This window comes from Vespa velutina, chromosome 18 (assembly GCF_912470025.1).
Source record: "Vespa velutina chromosome 18, iVesVel2.1, whole genome shotgun sequence".
Lineage (NCBI taxonomy): Eukaryota > Metazoa > Arthropoda > Insecta > Hymenoptera > Vespidae > Vespa > Vespa velutina.
The window spans coordinates 1,311,084-1,332,561 of NC_062205.1; the positions used below are offsets into that span (position 1 = coordinate 1,311,084).

The window sequence follows — 21,478 nt, forward strand, 5'->3', positions numbered from 1 at the left end:
ATATCGACAAAAAAGAAAACAGATAAAAAAAAAAAAAAAAAAGAAAAATGAAAGGCCATAATACATTTGCCTTGACAATAGTTCGATAACGTTGGTAACCATACGAACACATAGTTTATTTTTAATCGAACTACCGTAGTATAGTTTTGTTATAGTTTTTTGAAAAAAAAAAAAATATATATATATATTTAGGTACTGGGAAAATCGTGGAATGAAACGTGTAGCGGCGTCTAAAAAAAATATACAATATACAGTTTATTTCATGTATTTCTACATCGAGCAGGTGTAATTGCGTTTGAACATTTTTAATACGATTAAGAAAATGGTGGTATATGGGTGGAAGGGGGGAGGTGGGAGGGAGAGTAGGAAAGAGGAGGAGGCGAAGGGCAGATAATAATAGTAAAGAAATGGCTAAAAGGATAAAATATTTACACATCTTCACCAAGGGATGAACGTGGGAGCGAATGATGAGGGGAGGGTTTTGTGTTTGTAAAAAAAACAAAAAAAAAAACAAAAAAAAACAAAAAAAAGAAAAAGAAAAACAAGGAAGACAAAAAAAACAAGAAGAAAAAAAAATAATACGAAAAACAAGGAAAGATAGAAAGGAAGAAACTTAACGATCTAACGTTCAATCATGCTTACGCTATTACCGTAGGCATAAGTTTCGTTTACTTGCGGAACGTGGACATTAAAGGAAAAAGTTAAAATAAAATAAAAACAAAAACCATGGTAAAGGTGGCCCATAGGGGGTGGGGGTAGGTGGTAGGTAATGGGTTGGTGATGTACGGGAAAGATACAATTTCTCTCCAAAGTAATCACTATTTTTCAATAATTCTATAATGATTTCAACCCCTAATGTTTCGATGCTTTACGACTTAATGGAAGAGAAAATAATAAGTGTACGAAAAAAAAAAAAAAAAAAAGTAAAAGAAAAAGAAAAAGAAAAAGAAAAAACGAAAAAAAAGAGAAAAAAAGAAAACATCATAATTTGGATGCTCATACTCAAAAGCGTGTAACTTTCATCGTTCCTTTGTTTCGTCGTTCGTGTGTCCGTCTTTCTGTATTTGTGTGTGTGTTCTTTCTTTTTCTTTCCTTTTTTTTATCATATTCTTTTTCGTTTTTTCTTTCAAACCATACAAAGGAATGATTTAAAATTAATTTCTAGGACGTGCTCGAAGGGGAATTGGTAGGGCACCGGCCGGAAGTGGCGGTACGCCAGGCGGTAAATTTTCTTCTTCGGGTTCTTGCTCGATTCTACCATCTTGCAAATCCCCATCCAAACTGGGTTGCGTCGTTGGTACGTCACAATCCTCGGTAGGTGGTACGACGCATCTCAATGATCGTCTATCGAACACCAACATGGCTGGGCATCTTTGTAAACGTGGATAACCACCTTGGCATTGCCAATAACGATTGCAAGACTTTCCTAATGGTACGTTGCCGTTAGCGTCGTCATTACAAAGTGCTGTAATACATATACACATATATATCATTAATTAATCGTTTCATATACATACACACACACATATATATATATATATATACATATAGGAAAAAGAAGGAAGAAAAAAAACAAGGAGAAAAAATCAATGTACATAATTATTGTACAACATAATCATTGAAAAAATTAATATATATATATATATATATATATATATATATATATATTGATTAATATTCGAGATAAATAAGTAAGTAAGTAAGTAACTTACTTACTTTATATTACATGTCGTTTTGTTAAATATGTATATATATATATATATATTTCATATATACATATCATATATACATATCATATATAAATTTATATTATATATATATTTATATTATATTATATATAATATGTATATTTTTTACCTACGTATTTACATACTTGTCATTATATATATCATATATATATATATATATATATATATATATCATATATAAATTTATATTATACATATATTTATATTATATTATATATAATATGTATATTTTTTACCTATGTATTTACATACTTATCATTGTTTTATTGTATATAAATATATATAATATATATATATATATATATACATATATATATTCTATATATATATATAACAAAATGATATGTAATATAAAGTAAGTTACTTACTTACTTACTTACTTAATTGTCTCGAATATTAATCAATGTACTCCTCTCTCTCTTTCTCTCTCTCTCTCTCTCTCTCACATTCACTAACTCATTTACTCTTTTCTCTCGAAATCTCGTTTTTCGATGGTGGAAGAACAAAAAGGGAAAAAGAAAAGAAAGAAGGAAAAAAAGAAAGAAAGAACTGAAGGAAAGAAAAGAAACTAAAAGAATCACGCGAAGGTTAAAGAAAAAAAGGAAAAAAGAGGAAAATAAAAAAAGGAGAGAAGAGATATCGAAGAGAAAGGCATAACGAGTCGAGATTACTTTCTTTTTTTTTTTCTTTTTTCTTGTTTTCTCCTCCCTTCCCCTCCCTCCACCCCCCCTCTCTTTCTCTCTTTTTCTGTCTTTTTCGCTCGATCAATGAGAAAATTTTTAACGAGATAATATATACAAGATTTCAATACTCACGATGCTTTTGACAACCCTCGACATTCTCAGGCCAATCGCAGGACCGTGCCCTTTCGTTATAAAGTAGACCACCAATGCACAATTGTTCGGTAGCAGTGCCATTCCAACAAGTCCAATATCTCGTGCAAGATGTCTCATGGCCGAATATACCATAAAGCCAATCGCAATGGTCCGCTGATATTGGTGGATTAGCTTGGCGTTTACCATCACAGTAATTAGCTCTCCATGGATAATCACAACCCTCTGTTACACCCCTGTGTTTTCCAGCGAATACGAGACCATTAGGGCAATCAAATAATTCTGGTCTACCGTTAACGCATTCCCAATAACGATCGCAATATTCAATATCGCCGACCACTCTTGATTTTGTCTGACAAGGATCCTCCTGATGTTGCTTCTGACCGTAACATTCTGAAATATTTAATTCTTTTTTAATTATATGAACGATTTTTATTATTATTATTATTATTATTGTTATTATTATTGTTATTATTATTATTATTATTATTATTATTATTATTATTATTATTATTGTTATTTTATTTCTGTTTTTTTTTTAAACACGACGTTTGCGAAATCTTAAATCACATTCCTCGTGATACCATCGTTAAGGATTCTCAAGGACGAAATGCGTAAAAGAGATGCCACGCATTTGCAATGTTTCATCATCATCGTCATCATCATCATCATCATCAAGGAAAACGTGTGTTTGTATACGTGTATACGTGTGTATTTGTTTGTGTGTGTGTATCTTTCGAATTAAAAATTTTCACACGTCTTTCTTTTTTTATTCCCTTGGTTTTTTTTTTGTCTTCTTCTTCCTTCCTCTTCTTCTTCTTTCTTTTTTGATTTTACAACAAGTTTGAAAGTCACTCTCGATGAGAGCATAAATAAATTCATTAAACGTGTCATCGTCGTTGTTGGCGACGTCAACGTCGGCGTCCATGACATTATAAATATCGAATTATATTTCTCGTTTTGTACTTTCTATGGTTTTATTTTAAACTCAATAATTTATTCATACGTTTCTCAAGAAAAATTATTCTAAATATGGATAGTGTTAATAATTATTTCGTTATTTTCGCCGTTCACATTTATATTGATCGTTTAAATTACCTTGGAATATTATTTTGGATTATTTGAAGGTCACAATGGAAATGCGCGATAATCGCAATATACGGTTTTTTTTTACGTGTTAACAAATTTTTTCTTTTCACATTGTAAATATTTATTAATAGATATGTTTTATAATGATTGATAATGTACCGATTGAAATTCATAAAAAGTTTAAGGCAATTTCATAAATATGCCTTTTGTTCGAATTTTTCCACAGATTGTAATTAAAATTTTTGCGAATTATAACAAAAAAAAAAAAAAAAAAAAAAGAAAAACAACCCTAAATTGAATTCAATTAAATTTAATTATTTGACGTCATTTTGAACAATGTAGAAAAATGATTTATCTCGAAATTGTGATCGTCCAAGTATCGTGAAAATTTTTTCATTAAAAATATCTTCTAATACCAGCCGATCGAATAATTAAATAAAAAAAAAAAAGAAAAAAAAAAAAAAAAGACAAAAATAAAAAAGGAATTAAATTTCTCAAATATACTACGTTTAATTGCGATAGATAATTAAAAAATAAATTATCTTTTCCCGATTGATTCTGAAGCAAACGTAGAAAAATAATGCTCACATCGTTATTTGATTAAGAATGTAAATACTTTACGTATTTATGTAACGCATTTCTCTCTTAGATAATGTAATACAAATTAAATCGGAAATCAGGTATTCACTGACATTTTACAACTAAATATGTACGAGCGCGATTAGAAAAGATAAGGTAATAGAAGAAAAAAAAAAAAAAACAAGGAAAAAGAAAAAAGAAAAAAGGAAAGGAATGAAGAAAAATAAAAGGAAACAAAACGAGAAGAAACAAAAAAAAAAAAAAAAAGAAATAAAATAAAAAGAAACTAGTATGGCCATAGAGTGGTGAAAGTGTAACGAGTTTTGTCGCGAAATGTTAACTGGAAATCGTTGGAAAAAAAAAAATAAATAAAAAAGAAAAAAGTTCACGTAAAGCGTACATAAATAAATAAATAAATAAATAGAGTGAGAGAGAGAGAGAGAGAGAGAAAGAGAGAGAGAGAGAAAGAAAAAGAGAGAAAATAGTTGTTATAGGACGTTCGATCAACGAGACTTGTCATTCTCGTCTGATATATAGTAAATACTGCATATATTTAATAATGTCATTAACTTTTACATTCTCACATTGCGGTAATAAGAGTACGAACGCTTTCACCGAACGTGCTAATTTCCTTCCGACGTTAATGTATTTAAAAATTACATTAATAAAACTAAATGAAAGTTGGATAGGCTTATTTGAAAAAAAAAAAAAAAAAAAGAAAAAGGAAAGAAAAGAAGAAGAAATATAATAATTGTCTTAATGGACTTCTCAATAGAAGAAAAGTAAATCTAAAATTAATATATATATATATATATATGAACAAAATATTAGGTTGGAAACTATGAAACGGGCGTTTTTGTTTAGTTTTTTTATTTATAACGCCCGTTTCATAGTTTCCAACCTAATATGTAAATAATATTTATTTAAAAATATTCACCAATAAAATTTCTACGACGAAACGTTCCATATCGAAAGTTCACAAGTAAATGCTGAATTTAAAAAAAAAAACAAAAAAAAAAAAAAAAAGAAAGAAAAAGAGATCATTCAATAAAACCTATGTCCTATGTGTTAGCTTTAAATTTACGAATAAAAACATGGCCGACGAAGAAAATCATGATAATACGTAATTGCGATATTATCACGATATTATTAGCAATGAAATGATTAAAGAAATGTATACAATAAAAAAAAGAAAAAAAGAAATGAAAAATATTTTACTTTAATCGTACGTAAGGATAATTATTTAATTAATACGAACGAAAAATATCGTTCAATATAATTTATCAATTAATTACACGATACATAATAAAATCCCTTTAATGGTATCTAAGATGGTTATTACATATATACGCATGTAAATAATCACAGTAAGGAAGTCGTAAAACGGGTGAACGTACCAAAAAGATTAATATAATTCGATCGATACGGCATTTCGTTTTAAAACTTACACGAATAAAAGTATGTTAAATAGTAATGTATAAGTTTAAGGTGGGAAGTCGGCCAGTATCTCGCTCCCAAGAGTGCGCTCGCTCTCTCGTGGATTATACGAGTGAAAGTTCCTAGCCTTGACTCGCAACCTTCGTGGCAAACCTCGCCTTGTATCTCGCCTCTCCCATCATCAAACTCTCCGGAATATTCACAGTATTAATATCAAAACTTTTAATGCCATTTAAAAAAAAAAAAAAAAGAAAATATATATATATATACATATATGTTTTTCTAAAAATATTTCCAATATCTCGAATCAAATTGATTAATTATAATTTGTTTAACGGGAAGGAATCTGTCGATTTATAAAATTTTCTTTTTTTTTAATCGAGAAACAATCATCTCAATGAGAGTGAAATTGATTTTATTTTAATAAGAGATAAGAAGAAATTGAAATATATTCATACATAGTTCCAGTAAAAATTCAATTATTGATATAATCTATCTTTTAAATATATTATATTATATATATATATATATTATTTTTCTCAAAAATTGAAGTACTTCGATCTATAGTGATTAATGTAGAATATGATTAAGATGAAAAAAAGGAAAGAAATAAAAAAGAAGTCAAGAAAATTCTCTATAATATATATAATATATTTTTTAAATATATATATATATATATATATATATATATATATATATATGTGATATAGTATTTGTTTCAAAAATTTCAATATCTCGATTCAAATAGATTAATCAATAATCATCGATATATCAAATTTTATAATGCAAAATGATCTCCCAAAGGAAATTGAAATTATTTTTCACAAAAAGGGAAAAACATAACAACAATGACAAAACTAATGTAAAAAGTTTCATTTTTCTGCAAAATTCTAATACCTTGATTTAAATCGATTTAATCGTAAAAAGATCTGTATTAAAATTTTCTGAAATTTTTCATTGAAAATAATCCACTTATGCTGATCGATAATGATACGATAAATAAAATAGAAAATAGGAAAAAAAAAATAAAAAGAAAGAAAGACAAATAAAAAACAAAAAAAAAAAGCAAAACTAGAGCAAAATATTCGATAGAGGTATGTCATTTTATGTCGATAAAATGATCTTCTATCAACATAATATTGACCAATAGAATAATGAAAAATGTCTATGCGAAAAAAAATTTCCAAAAACGTATCTACAAATATCACACATTCAAACAATTATCTCTTCGGTTGTGTTTTACATTGTTCGTAAATCAAAAAAAGAAAAAACAAAAAACAAAGAAACAAAAACTAAAACACAAAAAAAAATAAGGAATGGGAAGAAAAGAAAAATAGAGATAGAAACAGAAAAAAAAAAAACAAGACAGAGAAAGAAGAAAAGAATGGAATAACGACAAAGACACATTTCAATAGAGTTCATTACACTTGAATATACGTATATATTTACACGTATGTATGTATGTATGTGTGTATGTATATATGTACGTGTATATGTATTCATATCGATGATATCAAAGGTGTTAAGGTCTAGCTCAGTTAAGCGCACGAACTATTACGGTCAATGACGATTTCTATGTATGTAACTTGAAGATTAACCTTCTTGATGATACTTTTGCAAGAAGAGTGACGTAAAAAAGAGAAAAAGAGAGAGAAAGAGAGAGAGAGAGAGAGTTGATAAAATACATAAAAAGCATTTTATATCATGCTCTTTCCAAAAGAAGAACCTTTCTAACTAATACACGTAAACACATCATGTATATATATATATATATATATATATATATATATATGTATATACAATAAAGTCATTCAGTATTTTCATATGAATGAAAGATAACGATTCATAAAGATATAATACGAAACGTATCTTAAAAAGTAATCGAATAATTTTAATTAAATTGAATGATTAATTTCTTCTTTTTTTGGTTCTTTTTTTTTTTTCTTTTCTTTTTTAATAGTTCCATCGGTAATGAAGAATAAATAAAAAAAGAATTATTCGAAGTAATTAATAAATAATCGTTGGAATTTTGTCCGGTAAACAATTTTGTATCATTTATTTTCTTTTTTTTTTTTTCTTCCTTTTTTTTTATCGTCGATCTATGATAAAAAAAAAATATGTATATGTATATATATATATATATTTTTTTTTATATATATAAAAAAATGTTTTACGGATGATTTATGAATTATTATCACGTTGGAACGTAAACGTGGCAAGTAGGAGGAGACATATCATTGAACGGGTCTCTTATGTAAGGGACGCAATATAGAAACGGTGTACAGAAAACGGTGCCGACGTTCTTTAAGCGAACGCTTTTACTTTCCCTTCTTTTACGACTCCTTTTAAAGAGTATGAGAGCCTTTGGTATGTATTAGATGGCTCCACCAAAGCTATTTTATTTATTCGATCCACGATTACAAGCCCACGAACTATTACGAATTATAAGTTATCTACAATATTAATAGTAATAATAATAATAATAATAATAATAATAATAATAATAATAATAATAATGTTTGGAAAATATTATTTTATTTTTCTTCCTTTTTTTTTTTTTATATATCGTACCGTGAATTTTATAAGAATGAAAGAAAAAAAAAAAAAAAAAGAGAGTAAAGGAAGGAAGATAATATAGTGAACGGATTTGTGACTTTTAAATCTTTTAAAAAAATGTCGACCGTTTTGAAGAATGATCGTACTTTTTTTTGGTTTTCTTTTTTTTTTTTTCTTTTTTTTTTTTGTTTTAATTACCGAAAAAAAGAGTAAAGAAAGAAATAACGAACGATTTGTGATTTTAATTCTTATTAAATGAATATCGATTGTTTTCAATAATGATCATAGTTTTTTCTTTTTTTTTTGTATTTAATTCTTAATAATTTACGAATCAATTTCTATGAAAGTATCGATCGATTTGAAAGAATTATTATTACGTTTCTTGTTATCTATTTATTTAATTTTTAACTAACTAACGATTCAATTGTTTCAATAAAAATCTTGATTGATTCGAAAGAATGATCATTTCTTTTTCTTTACCCTCTCTCATATAATTTCTAACAATTTACAATTTATAATATACAATTTTTCCATTAATAAATGAAAAAAAAAAAAAAAAAAAAAGAAATTAAACGATAGAATATCTCGCATCGAGATATTTAAATGAATAAATTGAATGTATCACGTCGTCAGATATAAAAATGAATTTTCCGAATACTATTCTATTAATGAAAATATTTTTTTTCAAAAAAAAAAAAAAAAAAAAAAAAAAAAAAAAAAAAAAAAAAAAGAAAATTACCTTGACGTAAAAAAATGCGATCGAGCAAAGAAAAGAAAATAAAAGTAATGAGAAATTTTGTTTTCAATTCTCTTTTATATCAATTCACAAATCGCACAAATAACTACATACATACGTACATATGTACTATTTGATTTCCTGTATCTTAGAAGTAACGATCTAACGACGGATCAAATTGCTATATAGATACAATTACGTTCTAACACTACTAGAGACTATATAACATGATTCTTTGCTTCCGCGAGAAATATTTTATATATACATACATACACACACACACACACACACATACACACACACATATATATATATATGTATATAAAAGAAAATGTATGCACAAGAAAAATGTAGAAGAAAGTAGTTGACTTTTACGTATAGCTCTATAGTTAATCTTTATTTAATTATTTGCAATTGGCTATGTAACAACGCGATTTAACGGTGCAGTAAAATTTCCAATATCGAACTATTGGACAAGATGAGGGGCGGAGGGGGAGGGGTGGGAAAGGAAGAGAAGGAGGAGAAGGAGAAGAAGGAAGAGGGATGGGGTGGGGTTAGGGAAAAGAATAATGACCGGTTTCGATTGAACCAGATAGAAATTACTTAATGCTACGGCATTCTAGTTTCCGGACTGGACTTGCGTATACTTGCGAGCCTAGACTAGAATCTTAATGACAGATTACGTTAATACGCAATTACTTTACTTATACGTATGATATAGGCTATTGATCCTTCGTTTGTTGGTATTCGTATTGAAAAAAAAAAAGGAAAGAAAAAAAGAAAAAAAAAAGCTATTAATAATAATAATAATAATAATAATAATAATAATAATAATAATAATAATAATAATAGTAAAGTATGTTACTTATGTTACTTTTAACTTGAACTTTGTATCAGTGAATAAATGCGTTTCTTTTGATTTTTCATAACCATTATAAAAATTGACGTGATTTTTCAGACCTTTAATATTTTTATATTTAAATAATGAAATGTTAAAAAGACACAAGAGAAAGAGAGAGAGAGAGAGAGTGTGTGTGTGTGTGTATGTGTGTATGTAAATATATTTAATATTGTTTATTCAATTTTGTTTTTTTTGTTTTTTTTTTTTTTTTTTTTTTTTTTAATTTCTTTTTCTGATCAACAAATGATCTTAAAGACATGATGTGTGTGTGTGTGTATGTGTATAAGAGTAGATAAATAATTATTTATATTTAATATTATTTGTTGGAATGTAAGAGTAAAATACCAATGAATTTAAATATAAGTTCAACAAGAATTTTCATCGAACGTTTATATACACTCGGTAGAATCTTGCTAATGATTAAGCAATCCTAACGCCTCTCTATTGCAAATTATACGACCTACTTGCGTTCCCTCTATGAAACGTGAAATTCCGTTGTGACGCTTGGTTTCATTAAAAGGGGAAAAAAGAAAAAAAAAAAAAATTTTTGTTAAATGAAGTTAATTATATTACAAGAGTGGAAAGAACAAAAAGCGAGGGCTTTTTTTTATATTCGTCATGATAGTCGATCGTAATTCATTTAATGATAATGACGATGATCATAATAACAAAGAATACAAAATATTGATGTAACGTAAGATTAAAAAGAAAAAAAAAAAAAAAAAAGAAAGAAAGAAAAAAAGTGGAAAACAAAATAAATACATACGATAGAATATTTTCATGATGTCGATAACAATATCTATTAAATATTCTTAAAATAATTTTGACTTTTAATAAATGTCATTATAATATTTCTTTCAAAAATGATATTTGTATTTTTACGATGATATCAATACTATATATAATATTTTCAATATATACCCCGTATAATATCTTTATGATAAAAACATACGTACGATAATTTTAATATATATATATATATATATTTTATATTTTTAATCTATATAGATTATATTTTTAATCTATGTTCATACCATTTATTATATCTCTAATATATCGATAATGCTTATAATAATTATTACGATGTAATCGATATCGCGTATCAATAATATTTTTTCAACATTCGCGGAAGTATGGTTAACGATTACGGAAACACGTTGGAAATAATTTTCCCATGTATGCATCTACGTAAGACAGGAAGAAGTAATGCGGGAATTGAAAACTAATTTCTGCGATGGAAAAATAATAAAAAAAAAAAATAGAAAAAAATAAAAAAAGGAAAAAAAAATAAAAAAAAAAAAAGAAGAAAAAAAATTGAAAAGAAACGAAAGAAAAAATAAAAGAAACGAGAGGGAAAAAAAGGGACAGTCTACTTGACGGTATAGAAAGTAAAATCTCTTACGTAACGTCACTGTGCAAAATCGAAACGTGCGACAAATCGCCTAGAGGGCTAAACAAGAATCTTAAAACGTCCGTCTCTCTCTCTCTCTCTCTCTCTCTCTTTCTCTCTGTTTTTCTCTTTCTTTGTCTGTCTTTCTTTCATTAACGGGGTTAATAAGAATAAATTAAATATTAAAAGAAGGATGAAGAAACCAAAAGTAAAAAAAAAAAAAAAAAAAGAAAAAGAAAAAAAAGAAGAGGGAATTAGTAAGAGACGAATAATGCATAATGGAAGAGATTAAGGAAAAAACAAAAAAAAAAACAAAAAAAAAGAAAAAAGAAGAAAAAAAGAAGAAAAAAGAGAAAAAATGAAAAAGAAAGAAAGAACGAAGATGTAGAAAATGATGAAAGAAAATTCAAGGAAGTTGAAAGAGAAAGGAGACTGTTACAAAAAAAAAAACGGAGAAAGAGATAGAGAAAGAGAGAAAGAGAGAGAAAAGAGAGAAAAAAGAGAGAGAGAAAGAGAAATAAAGAGAAAGAGGTGGGGATGAAACAGTCGATGAGCTACTTTCATATTTTCACTCACAAGATCCCAGAGAAAGTTCTTTAAGATGTGTGAAATCTGTTGAACGGGAGTCATCATTGTTTAACGATGACGCATGAGAAATGAAAAATTTAAAGATACGTACAGATCGAAAAGTATATACGTTTCTAACAATCGTCCTCGATCGCTATACAAGATTTTAAAATTGAGAAGAAAAGGTAAAAAGAAAAGTAAAAAAAAAAAAAAAAAAATGATCGATCCTAACGATTGATTGAAGGACAAAGGAAACGAAAAGAGAAAAGAACAAAAAAAAAAAAACAAAAAACAAAAGAAAAGGAAAAAAGCAAAAATAAACGTACAAAAAGAAAAAAAGGAAAAAACAAATCGACCGTCGAGCTCGTAATAATTCACCAACGCTATTATTAATAATAATAATAATAATAATAATAATAATAATAATAATAAATGATAATAATATTTATTTTGATAATAATAAATATTACGCGTCGGTATTATATTTGAATTTCATTCCATTTTATAAAATTGTTAATAGAAGTAGATCTTTCAATTACGAACAAAAATAAATAAATTGTCGTATGACAAACGACAACAACAATAAAAACAATAATCATAATCAATAATAATAACGATAATCGAATAAAGACAACGAAGAATGATTAATGACTTGTAAGAAAAGATTAAAAGAAGAACAAAACAAAACAAAATGAAAAAATATTAAAAAAAAAAAAAAAAAGAAAAGAAAAAAGAAAAAGAAAAAGAGGAGGAAAAAGCTCAAGAAAAGAAAAAGCATAATTGGAGGTAAAATAAAAATAAAAAAGAAGAAGAGAAAAAAATCAAGGAAAAAAGAAGAAAAACAAAATGGCGCAAGAAATGGAGGAGAACGAAAGAAGAAGAAAAAAAAATTGACGTGTGCGTGTCCGTCCGTCCGTGTGTGTGTGTGTGTGTGTGTGTGTATGTGTGTAAGTACGTATAATATATGAGAATGACACAGAATTACATATAATATAATAAATAAATAAATAAATAGATAAATAAATAAATGAAGTAAAATAATAGGACAAAGAGTACGGAGGAAATTATTGAATAAAACTCACCGTGCTCTATGAGGACGAAGATCAGTAGAAGAAGAAGATAAACAACTCGTTGACCGGCCATTTTTGTCGTGATGTTCGATTTCAAAAAAAAAAAAAAAGAATAAATATTTACTCTTGTCAACCAACGATTAACGATTTCAAGAACGATTTATCCGTGCATATATATATATAAAAATATATATCTTTTTTATTCTATCTATATCTACATATACATATATACACACACACACATATATATATATATATATATATATATATATATATATATATATATATATATATATATATATATGTATTACTATTTATCGTAGTTGTTATTACGACGTTGTTAGAATCAACGTTAAGATAAATACTAGTGATAGTAATAGTTATAGTAATAGGACGTGAATTGTTTTTCTTTCTTTATTTTTCTTTTTCTTTTTTTTCTTTTTTTAAATTTCGTTTAAACACCGACAAGAAGTTTTATATATATATATATATATATCTATATATATATATATATATATATGTATGTATATATATGTTTATGTCTCTTTATCTATCTCTCTCTCTCTCTCTCTCTCTCTATCTATCTCTCTCTCTCTCTCTTTCTCCTCAGCCGATGAGTTTTCGTGTCGAGTCTGTGGTCACTGGCAGAGGCGTTTGCCTTCGTGTCTTATATGAACTCCCCACTCTTTTCTCTGCATTCGAGCCCGCATAGGAAGGCTTAACTACTGGAGAGAATATACGTATATATATGTATACATACATAATATATATATACGCACAGACATACACACACAAACACACACACATACACATACAACGGCAGACAAACAGACAGACACAGACATATACAGGTAAAGAAACGTGCGCGCGTTTGGTTTTCTTCTATCGCGAGGCCTCCTTGCTCTACGGACTCTTATGATCGTGATATCTAACGATTCGAATCCGCATCCCCGACTTTAGCGACTAATTATTAATGAGTAACAATCTAATTACAATATTAACTATCACGATCGAAGCTTTTCTCGATTTTCTTATTTCCATTTGCTGAGATTTTTATTCGTAAGGATTTTTTTCTTCTTCTTTTTTTCCTCTATCTATTTTTTTTTTCTTCTTAATTTTTCCTTTTTGTTTGTTTTTTTTTCTTTTTTTTTTTTTTTTTTGCTCACTTCTTTTCAACTTCAAAGTGAACAAAGGAAGAAATAGAAAAAATAAATATATGTGTGCGTGCGTGCGTGCGTGCGTGTGTATTTATGTACTTTTTGATATTCTCTCACCTTCTTATTATTTTTAATAATAAAAATATTATGATATATGTAAATTGAAATGTGATTAATATTATTCTCGATTTTTTTTTGCATTTGAATTTCAAAAAAAGAAATTTATATATATACATATATATATATATGTGTGTGTGTGTGTGTACTTAAGTATTTTCTGAGGTTCTACATTCTTCGTACTATTATTGATAAAAATTTAATGTCATAAATTAAAATTAATTAATGTTATTACCAATTATTTGTTTTTGGAGCTTCAAAAAAAAAAAAAAATATATATATATACGTATTCTCTAAAGTTCTACTTCTTCTTTAATTGTTAATAAAAACATAATGATACAGATTAAAGTTAATTAATGTTATTACTCAGAAAAAGAGAAAGAAAGAAAGAATGAAAGAAAGGAAAAAAAAACCACAATGATAATAAAAAACTTTAACACAATGTACCAAATTACTGTATATAATTACTTTAATAATTATATACATACATACATACATATATATATATATATATATACGATGATAAATGCTAGCAAATTTACAGTTAAAACTAATGATATAAGTACATATGTATAATATGTACATACACGTATATATTTACTTATTTACTTGATAGGAACATTCGATCTATTACTTACGTATTTACGTACTTACGTGTCCACGTAAGTAAATAAATAAGTAAGTAAATAAGTGAGTGAGTGAGAGAGTGAGTGAGTGAGTGAGTGAGTGAGTGAGTAAGTAAGTGTGTACGTATATGTCTACGACAGGTCTAAAAGATTTTTTGCACGTGCGCATAACGGATCAAACGATGGATAACTGACAAATCATTTCCTTTAGGACCTTTCACAGAATTCGGCGACAGCCTTACCATTTATATTTCAATGTAAAGACACATGTAAATGTTGACACTAGCTTTCTCATACATATACACACAAACACAGACATATATGTATTATATGTACATAGTATCTAACTTTCAAACATAAGAAAGTTTCAAATGTTTTAATATACGTAACAATCAATTAGAAATTGTAAATGATCGATCAAATGTCAAAAAAATAAAATATTTATGATTTTGTCATTTATATATATATATACATATATATAAATAAAAGAACAAGCATATATATATATATACTTGTTCTTTTTATCGTTTTTAAAGGGCAATTGAAAGATAGGAATTATTTTCTCCGTAATTGTCTCTTTCATCCTTTTCTCTCTCTATCGTAGATACTTCCTTTACTTTTTCTAGTTTCATCGTCTATGTATTTGCATGTGTGTATGTGTGTATATATATATATATATATATATTGGCCTTCCACAGACTCCAAGAAGTTATCTTTCTCTCTGAGCTACGTGTCACTAGGCAAGCGAGAGAGCGCTCGCGCTATAGGTCGGTGAAAACAACGGTGAAACATTCTCAAGTAGTTGGATGAGATTTCCCGCGAGACAGCTTCTCTTATTCGATATATAAGCATGTATAACAACGTATACATTTAAAAAAAAAAATATATATATATATATATAAAATGTATATATATTAGGTTGGAAACTATGAAACGGGCGTTGAATGGGGATATATAACTAAACAAAAACGCCCGTTTCATAGTTTCCAACCTAATATAAAAATAAAATACAAAATTTTTATATAATAGAAATATTAATATTATTAGATATGAATAATAATATCTTGATGCAAGCAAATGCGTTAATTCACTTAAGTTATATTTCACAAATTTTAATTCAAATTATATAACGATTAATGAAAATTATATAACGATTAAATTAATCTTAGGTCGTAATAAACGCCGAATAAAAATTCATGATTGCGCGATATAAATGATAACAACAAAAAAGAAAAAAAAAGGAAAAAAAAATGAAAAAAGAGAAGATAAATAAATACTAAAACAAGAAAGGAAAAAAAAAAAGTATTAAACTATTCAATATTCTTTTGATTTGCGCCTTTGTAAGATTTACTAATTGAAATTAAACGATATCAATGTCGTCGTGACATTTTTTTCCATTTCTTCTTTATTTTTACATATGTCACTCTTATTTTTTCTTTCATTTTCGTGCAAAAACAACGAACAATGGGCGACAATATTTGAATTAAAATTTATTGCGATAAAAAAAAAATATATATAAAATAGAGAAATCTAGTGAATAATGACAATTAATATTTATATTTAATAATGAATATGTTCGTATAGAAAACAATGTAATTAACGAAACGATAGAAATTAACTGAAAAGATCGACGAACTTCCGTGACTCTAGGCGAAATCCGTTCAAAAGATCTTAGCTTTATTTTCTTATGCAAGCCAGTAAGAATGAGACAGTGGCTCGTTACTCGAAAAGATTATCTCAGTGATGCTCGGTGAGAATGGTCACAAGAGAAAAGGTAAAAGATATATATATATATATATATATATATATATATATATACACATACATATATATATATATATACACATACACATATAGATATATACTATATATATATACATATATATATATAAGAATGAAACAATGGCACCTAGTTACGAAACACTCTCGTCATAACTATGGCCGATTTTCATCCAATCCCATCCCTCGTAACAAGTTATTCGCTTCTAATCTTCTAATCTCTAAGATTGGAATTGTGAGTCTGAATGATTACACTGGTACATTAATTACACGTAAAACTTTCTCGTTTCGATTTAAAATATTGTGTATTCTTTGGAAAATAGAAAAGAAAAGAAAAGAAAAGAAAAGAAGAAAATTAAGAAATAACTATACACATTTTTTAATTGTATTAAATAAATATATAATGTATTGTATAAAGTAAATATATTAAATGATAAATATATCAAATATAAAATCGTATTTTAAATAATTCTCAATGATTCATTCATACATACTCGTATTAATATTCATTTATTTTCTAGAATCATTTAAAATACATATACGTCTGTTGTAATAATAAACACGTGTATTCTTCGATGTATAAACTTCGCCTGATAAGAGGCAACCCGTTATACGTCCGACATAAAATGGTTACGTTCACTAAAAGAAAATACCGATAGGGGACGGATAGATCGATACACGTGAGTAATAATTTTGAACTAAATCTTATCGATTGAATTATTTTTATTTTCTTTTTTTTTTCTTTTTTTCTTTTTTATTCCTTTTTTATCATTTTTTTTTTTTTTTTAATTATTATTTAATTTAATTAAACGTTCTACAAGAGTTTCTCTACTTACACGTTCGTTTTTTATTTTCAATAAATGAAACCCGTACTATCGGAACGCGTGTTTAATAGTTGTATAAAAAAAAAAAAAAAAAAAAAAAAAAAAAAGAAAAAATCAACATGATTATAAAACATACGGGAGTTAGTTCGATTTTGAACGGAGAAATCCCTTTTTAATTCTCATCTTAATCACCGAATAAATAATCCTTGTCGTATCTTTCTCGTACCCTTTCGAATTAACGACACACAGATAACCGGGGTTAGTTATAAATGAAAGGGTGGGGATGGAGTGGGGAGGTATTCGTAACAAACGTTCGTAAAATCTTGCGAACTCAGGCTAAAAAAAATATCATTAAATAAGTTCCCTCGTTCGTGAGGTAAGATTAAATTTAGTAAGAGAGAGAGAGAGAGAGAGAGAGAGAGAGAGGGAGAAAGAGAGCGAGAGAAAGAGAGATATAGCAATGTAAATTAAGTGTCGTATTATATGTACCCCTCTTATCTTGGTGCTTGCTTACATGTATTTGAAGACTAACGACGTGCGTTCTCATTTTGAATTTTTTCAAAATTCACGATCGAAAATCAATGCTTGATTATATAATATTAAATATCGAAGGAAAAAAATGAAAAAAAGGAAAAATCAAATAAAAATTATTACATTTCTCTTTCGTAGCGACTTACATAATTTTAAAGAATAGAATCGAATAAAAAGAAAGAAAAATATAATAATCGGCACGTATTAATTATATTGCAATTAAGTACGTTAAGGAAACGATAAAAGAAAAAAAAAAAAAAAAAAAAAAAAAAAAAAAAAAAAAGAAAAAAAGGAAAAAAAGAAAAAGAAATATCTAAAGAACGTATCAAATTATCGTAATTGTATATCTATAAATAATAAAAGAAAATATTAATTCGATTAATTATTCCGCTTGTTACGTACGTATAAATAACAATTATGAATATTAAATAATGATTTTAATTGGAGACAATAGTAGAAAATAAATTTGAGAGCCTCTGAGAGACTCGTGGATGAAGAAAGTGTTGCCAGTCGTTTGTGCTGCTATGACCCGGAGAGCAAGGACCTCTGGTCCTTGACGCGCTTAACTTCTTTTATTTCCTTTTCTTTTCGTTTCTTTTCCATTTTTTTCTTTCTTCTTCTTCTTCTTCTTCTTCTTCTTTTCCATTTTTTTTTATTTCATTTTATTTTTTCCCGTTTCTTTTTTCTTTACATTTCGTTTGATTTCTTTTTTCTTCTTGCACGTAGACTGCTTGACCTTCTCAGCAGTAAGAATTCCCCAATCCTATTCGTCCTTTGGCGTCCTTTTTAATTGTTTTCTCTCTCTCTCTCTCTCTCTCTCACTCCTCTCCCTACGTTTTTTCTTTCTTTCTTTCTTTCATTCTTTCATTCTTTCATTCTTTCTTTCAATTTTTTTTTTATTCTTCTTCCTTCCCTTCAATCCTGAATCTACTTCGGAGAAAAGGATACGCTTCATTAGAGTGAACAACCATAACTACAATCGAACAACTTATCTCTTTTTGAGGGACGAATAGAGAGAAAGAGAGAGAGAGAGAGAGAGAGAGAGAGAGAGAGAGAGAGAGAGAGAGAGAGAGAGAGAGAGAGAGAGAAAAGGAAAGAAAAAGAAAATGGACAAACATAACGTCAATGATTTATCATTAATTTATTTCGCGTGAAATTTGAATTTATCAAACGACAGGACAAACCCACAACGTATCGAGATCTTTCGAGAGAAAAAAAAAAAGAAAACAAATAAAAAAAAAATATATATATATATATATACAGGATGTCCAAACAGTATGGAACTAAAAATTTATACTATATATTATTAGAGATCAAATAAATGATAAAAGTTTTTATATACTTATGTTCAAAAATGTTTTATTGAAAAGATATATTGCTTTCAAATATATTAGGTTGGAAACTATGAAACGAGCGTTTTTGTTTAGTTTTTTTTTTTTTATTTTCATTCAACGCCCGTTTCATAGTTTCCAACTTAATATTTATGATTTATTGTTGTAGTTATAAGAAAGCTATGAAAATTTTTTCCTTTACAAGAACGCTGACTTTCATTAAACTCTTTCTATAATATATCAATTGTATCGGAAATAATAACAAATGCATTTTGAATAGATTCCCAAAGTTCATTTATTGTTTTTATCGTTTTTTTTTTTTTTTTTTTTTTTTTTTTTTTTTTTTATATAAAATAACTCTTTTCGCATGATCCTATAAATAAAAGTCCAGAGACATTAAGTCAGCTGATCTTGCAAGGCCAATTGATTGTTGGCTCAATCATTAATTCGACGATTGGAAATAAATCATACATATTATTAAATGCATCTTTCTTTTTAATAAATCATTTTTAAACATAAGTTTATATGAACCTTATTTCATTCAGTTGATCTCTGTAATACGTAATACAAGTTTAATCTCATTACTTTTTGGACACACTGTATATATATATATATATATATATATATATATATATATATATATATATATATATATATATATAACAAAGAAAATAAAGAAGGAAAAACAAAGAAAAAGAAAAAAAGGAAAAGAAATCGGTATTCGATCATACGATTCGTAACAATTGAATTTGTACAAAATTCAATTAAAATCTTTTTGATATGTTCAATTCCATCTACACTTTTTCTTCCCCCACCCCCTGCCACCACCTCTCTCAACCCATCCATTTCTAGGTATTTCAATTTTTTTTGTCAAGATTTAAACCGAGGACATCACCTATACGTCGATGCAAGTCAAAATGAGTATCTTCTTTAAAACTCAAAAAATCAATTTTTATATACTTCGAATTGCACATTGAATTTGATTCATTATAAAAAAGAATCAACATGCATACGCATTATACATAGTAGTAAATACTCCGATAGTCTTTTATTAAAATTAAACGTTTTCAATTAATGAAGAACTTAAATTTTAAATTAAAAAAAAAAAAAAAAAAAAGAGAGAAAAAGAAAATTTTTAATCTCGGCAAAAGAAAGGAAAGAAAACAACGATAAATGGAAAAGAAATTTTAAAATCCTTTCACAATATATTTTCATACGAGTATGATTAACGAGAGAGAAAAAGAATAACGAAAAAGAAAAAAGAAAAAGAAAAGAAAGGAAAATTAAGAAAATTGCGAAAAGCGATGAAGAAATTTCCCCTTCCTCCTTCACCAAAAAAAAAAAAATAAAAAAAAAAATAAAAATGAAATAAAAAAAAGAAGGTCCCTGATATATTGACAAATAGTTGACTGATTTTATGTTTGCACAATGCACATAGTACGTGCACTTTACGTGCAATTATTGTTATGATATAAAATTGTGTAAGTTGTTACTATAATCTTTTATTTTATTTTATTTTATTTTATTTTATTTTTCTTTGTTTTTCTTTTTTCATAGATACACATTCATATAATTAATTTTGATAGTAGTAATTTTCCTATATCATTAATATTATAATGACGATTTTATCGAATTTAATTAATGAATGAATCATTAATTAAATTATGAATAAATGAAATAGATTACTTTTTCCAAATGATATTCAATGTCAACAAGATTTTAATTACGAACATTAGAACAGGAATGTATGAATATTAGAAAAAAAATTAGAAAAAAAATTTATTTGCCAGAGATTAGATGGAACGTCGAGTTTCGTTAGAATTCTTTAGTTTCGTTTCGTTTCTTTTCTTATTGTTTATATTTTTTTTGGGGGCGGGGGGGGGAGGGAATTTTTTTAAACATTCGATATACGAAGAAGAAGAAAATCGGAAAAAAGAGAAAATGTATGTTTTTGAATAACTATATCAATTATTGATATTAGCTGTGCCAGTGAAATAATTTATTACGTCGATTATTTCTACTCGAGTCGATATATCAAACGAGAAAATTGAAACGTTCGCCTTAGGCGTTTACGTTTATTAAATGCTTGTACACGGTCGGATTGAATATAAATATGTCGGTGATAAAGTAAATCGTTGTTAACCAAGTCACAAAGATATTACAATTTTCCTTTTAAAGATATCATTCATTGTATTTGATCCTAAACG

At 27.0% G+C, this 21,478-nt stretch overlaps 1 protein-coding gene across 1 annotated transcript; it reads right to left on the reverse strand.

Annotated features, from left to right (window-relative positions):
* Nucleotides 1–225: 225 nt before the first annotated feature.
* LOC124955443 (protein obstructor-E-like) lies at nt 226–13,551 on the reverse strand. The gene is made up of 3 exons (XM_047509897.1): nt 12,919–13,551; nt 2,564–2,974; nt 226–1,465 (listed from the first exon to the last, which is right to left on the reverse strand). The coding sequence occupies exons 1-3, from the start codon at nt 12,977–12,979 to the stop codon at nt 1,155–1,157; spliced, it is 783 nt and encodes a 260-aa protein (XP_047365853.1). The 5' UTR covers nt 12,980–13,551; the 3' UTR covers nt 226–1,154.
* Nucleotides 13,552–21,478: the final 7,927 nt, after the last annotated feature.